Raw genomic sequence first — 4,246 nt, 5'->3', positions numbered from 1 at the left:
CATGACCTCTTCCGGGAGAGGATTTTTTTTTTATTCTACTGAAATCCCTTTTTCCTTTCTGATATTAATAATTTGCATCCTCTTCTTTTTTCCTGGTTAGCCTGACTAGAGATTCATAAATTCCATCAATAGTTTGAAAGAATCAGTTTTTGTTGGGCATGGTGGTACATGCCTGTAATCCCAGCGACTCAGGAGGCTGAGGCAGGAGGACCCCCGAGTTCAAAACCAGCCTTAGCAAAAGCAAGACGCTAAGCAACTCAGTGAGACCTTGTCTCTAAATAAAATACAAAATAGGGCTGGCAGTGTGGTTTAGTGGTCAAGTGCCCCTGAGTTCAATCCCTTAATCAGTTTTTTTATTACTTTTTTCAATTTCCTTGATTTCACTCTGCTGTTATGTCTCTTCTGCTTGCTTTACACGAACATTGCTTTTCTTTTCATAGTTTCCTAAAGAGTAAGCTTGGATTACTGATTTTAGATCTTTTAGTTTTTTCTGATATATTCATCAATTGCTCTTTCTTTCTCTCTAAGTGATGCTTTCACAGTATACCATAAGTGTTAATAAGTTGTATTTTATTTTCATTTTATTCGAACTTTGTAAGGTCTTTTGATTTTGTTTCTCTTTGTGAAATTTAGAAGTCTGTTGCTTACCCTCTAAATATTTTGGGATCTCCTAATACATTTACTTTTAGATTAATTATATTGTGATTTGACAAAATACTTTATATAATTTTTTTTTCTCTTTTAAATTTGTTCCAATGTTTCATGCCTCAGAATGTGGCCTATATTGGTGAATGTTCCATTTGAGTTTGAGAAGAATGTGTATTATACTTTTGGATAGAGTACTCTCTAAATGTCAACTAGATTCAGTTGATTGATAGTGCTATTCAGGTCAGTTTTGTACCTGCCTGATCCATCAATGACGAAACAGAGAGATGTTAAAGTTTTTAAGTACAGATTGTCCCCACAGTGCAATAGTTCAACTCATGTCTTTGACATTGTAATGGTGCACAAGTAATGCTCATCCATTAGAAACTTTATCTTCTATTTTGCATTATATCTGCGCTAGTGCTAGATATATTGTACACGGCTCTCACAATCCTGGGCAGCAGCAGTGAGTTCTAGCTCCCAGTCAACCACAAGATCATGAGAGTAAACAACTGATGTTTGTTAAGTTAGATGTAATAAAGTCATCTTTAACTTGTATTATCAATTTAAAGTACATTTATCAGGGAGGACCACATAATTATTCAAAAAGTCTCTGTATAATACTATATTTTTCTATTGTTCATTGTGGTTCTATACATTATTGATTCACACTTTTAAAGTTCCATAGTTAAGTGCTTTACATGTTAAACATCATTACGCAACCTTAAGAAATTGAACCTTTTTACCCTTTTGTTAGGATTCTCTTTTTGATAATGTTCCTTTTCCTGAATCTGTTTGCCTAAAGTTAATAGGCTTACTCCATTTTTCTTTTAGAGTATATCTTTCTCCATCCCTTTACTTACAACATATTTTATATTTGGATCAAAAGTAGTTATCTGGTAGACAAGGTACCATAGAGTCTTTTCTAAAAAAAAAAAAAATCACTATGATTATCTTTCTCCATTAACTGCCACACTTAGAACATAAACTATAAGAGTAGAACATAAAAGTTATAATTTTAAATTAAAATTTTTATTATCGCTCTCTGAAACCAGAGACCACAACAAATGTACAATAGCTTAAAATGAGGGAGGGAGGACGACAGAAGAGGGGAGTCAGGATGAGGTGATCAGGTGTTAGGGTGTCCACAGGATCCTTCCTTGGGTGGATCTTCACCTGGGACTCTTGTGCATGATGGAACTATGCCCAAATCCAGCGGGATGACTTCCCACTTTCCCTAGCCCTTGAACTTGCAGACATAGGGTAACTCTATATTACAGTTGTAGTCTCTCCACCTCAGAAATCCTGGAGAGACAGAAGATGCAATATGCCTGAGACAGGTGGATTTTTGTGGACCCAATGAAGCAGCATCTCAGGTAGAAGACAAATTGACTTTTGATTTCCTATCTCAGAAAGATTCCTTGAAGGTCAGGCCCAGGGATGAAGAAAGGATAGGGAAAGACTGGGCAAAAGTCTGAGGCTTACCTGAGCTTCGTGACACGCCCCCACAATAACCACGGTCTGAAGCAGTGGAAGGATTCCTCTCCCAGTTTGCGTAATTCAGCACATCAGTGCTGCTCCACTCCCACCCAGCACCATTGGGTTCTTGTCCCTACAGAGCACAGGATGGAACCAGGTAGGTATGTGAGTGTGTTGGGGGGAAGGATAGAGATTAGAGCTCTGCTTGCATGACCCCCTAGCTGGACCTTCTGATTCCCCTCACAGCTTCATGGAGTTTGGCCTACTCCACAGGATACACAGAAGGCTCTAAAGGAATGTTTCCCCCAAATTTCTCATTCCTACAGGAAAATCCTAGACAATTATCCCAAGAACTTTGGAACCACTCAAAATCAGTGAGGAAATAGCTTAACACAATTGGTGACATTTTTGTGACTAGATTCTGAAACTCGAAGATAATATCTATTCTTAAAAGAGAAAATATGTCTCATACTTTCAGGTAGTGATCCCTTAGAATAGTATGCTCAGACTCCCTGAAAATTTCCAAAGCCTCATAAGAGCATAGTATAAAAGCTGACAAGCGGCACATGAACATCATTGGATTAACTAGGGAACCCCACATAACTTAGCTCTTAACATGGCCTCAAGGATTTCCCTTTCCTCGAAATATCACCCAGAAACTGAGCACTAAGTCCCCTCAGGTTCCTCCTGGGTAGGCATAGAGAGAAGGCCTGGGTGACAATAGCCACTTGAGATGTAACCAAAAGAGTATTGAACTCACAAGTGTGGGATCATGGAGCCCAATCCATACATATGAGTAGCTGTTCACACTGCTCTTGACCAAGGAGGACACAAAGGAGGCTTCAGCCCCACTGAGCACAGACGCAAGGTGTCCTTCAGACCGCTTCTGGCAGGCCAACTGCATGGTTGGGAAGCAAGAAAATAAGAGGGAGCCTGAGATCTTGATAGAGAAAAGCAGGGAAGAGTTTGGTGGGATAAATAGCATTGGCAAGGGTGTTCATTCCCGTCCCAGGAACTGTGGAAGTTGGAGACCCTGTCCCTGGGATACATGTGGCCTTTCCCCTGTCACCCACCCAGCACTCACATCTGCATCTATCCAGGATTTTGGTGTGGTAAAGAAGGCATAGCAGTAGGAGGCATAGGCCTTGGAGCCTCTGGGACAGCTGATGCGTGGAGAAGCCTGTTCCTTCTGGATGTCTTCACCTGGGTAGAGGGAGATACAGAGAGGGATGGGATCAAATGAAGAATGGAGATTGGGGTGGGGAGGATAACGTAGGGAATGCCTTTGAGGTCTCCTTCTGGGAGGGAAACCACAATCCCCTCCACCTCTCAGCTCTGCTCATGCTTTCAGGAATCTGCATCCTCACCTGGCCCAGCCATGTTGGGCAGCACCACCTTTCATTTTAGCCTTTCCCCTTACTCAACAGTCCACGACTCCTCCCAGCCTGAGCTGACAGTTCCCACACTGGGTTTTCCAATCTTTCATTGTTCCTTACACTGCATTATGACCCTTTCACACTTTCCCTCTTTAGCCCACTCACATAAATTAGAAATTTATGACAAAGCAGGGAGCCACCTCATTCCATTGAGGATGCATACTCTGGCCTCCCACCACTGTTAACTGAAGCAAGGGAGGGTGATGGAGGGACAGCAGGCAATTTCCCTGAGTGTGGGCACCCCTCACCTTCCCCCATAAGGGAGCCTTCCTCTTCCTGGATCTCAATGCTCACAGAAATCCCTGGGCTAGAGGCAGAGAAATCTCACCTTGCACCTGAGACAGGAGCATGAGGCAGGAAAGCAGCATCCAGGACATGCTTGGCAGGGCCATGGGAGTCAGCATCATGCCTGTGAGTGAGGAGACAACCAGCTCACTGTAGGAAATGTGCTCAGGCAGAAGACATGCAGAGACCCCACTGCCTCTTGCCTTTCTTTGGTCTAATCCTGTCCAGATGTGTTGATCTGAGTGCTATCCATGCCCCTCCATGGACCTGGCATGAACTGGAAAATCTGTATTCTCTGGTCTTCCTGAGAGCTCCCTGGCCAGTCTCTGCTTAGTCTCTGAACTCCTATGTTCTCTGAGGACTGGGACCCCCTCCACCCTCTAGTGATGTGTGAGGTCAAA

The 4,246-nt window shown here is 42.6% G+C and overlaps 1 protein-coding gene across 2 annotated transcripts; it reads right to left on the bottom strand.

Annotated features, from left to right (window-relative positions):
• Nucleotides 1-1,882: 1,882 nt before the first annotated feature.
• On the bottom strand, nt 1,883-3,967 carry LOC144249796 (regenerating islet-derived protein 3-alpha-like). Of its 2 annotated transcripts, XM_077791979.1 has the most exons (5): nt 3,889-3,967; nt 3,209-3,327; nt 2,885-3,022; nt 2,131-2,257; nt 1,883-1,950 (listed from the first exon to the last, which is right to left on the bottom strand). In XM_077791979.1, the coding sequence occupies exons 1-5, from the start codon at nt 3,965-3,967 to the stop codon at nt 1,883-1,885; spliced, it is 531 nt and encodes a 176-aa protein (XP_077648105.1). The 2 variants fall into 2 exon arrangements, with proteins under 2 accessions (XP_077648105.1, XP_077648106.1); XM_077791980.1 differs by lacking the exon at nt 2,885-3,022 and having other exon boundaries at nt 3,889-3,964.
• Nucleotides 3,968-4,246: the final 279 nt, after the last annotated feature.

The sequence above is a fragment of the Urocitellus parryii genome, chromosome 12, assembly GCF_045843805.1.
Source record: "Urocitellus parryii isolate mUroPar1 chromosome 12, mUroPar1.hap1, whole genome shotgun sequence".
In the NCBI taxonomy this organism is placed as follows: Eukaryota; Metazoa; Chordata; class Mammalia; order Rodentia; family Sciuridae; genus Urocitellus; species Urocitellus parryii.
This window is presented reverse-complemented; position numbering and strand designations above follow the sequence as displayed.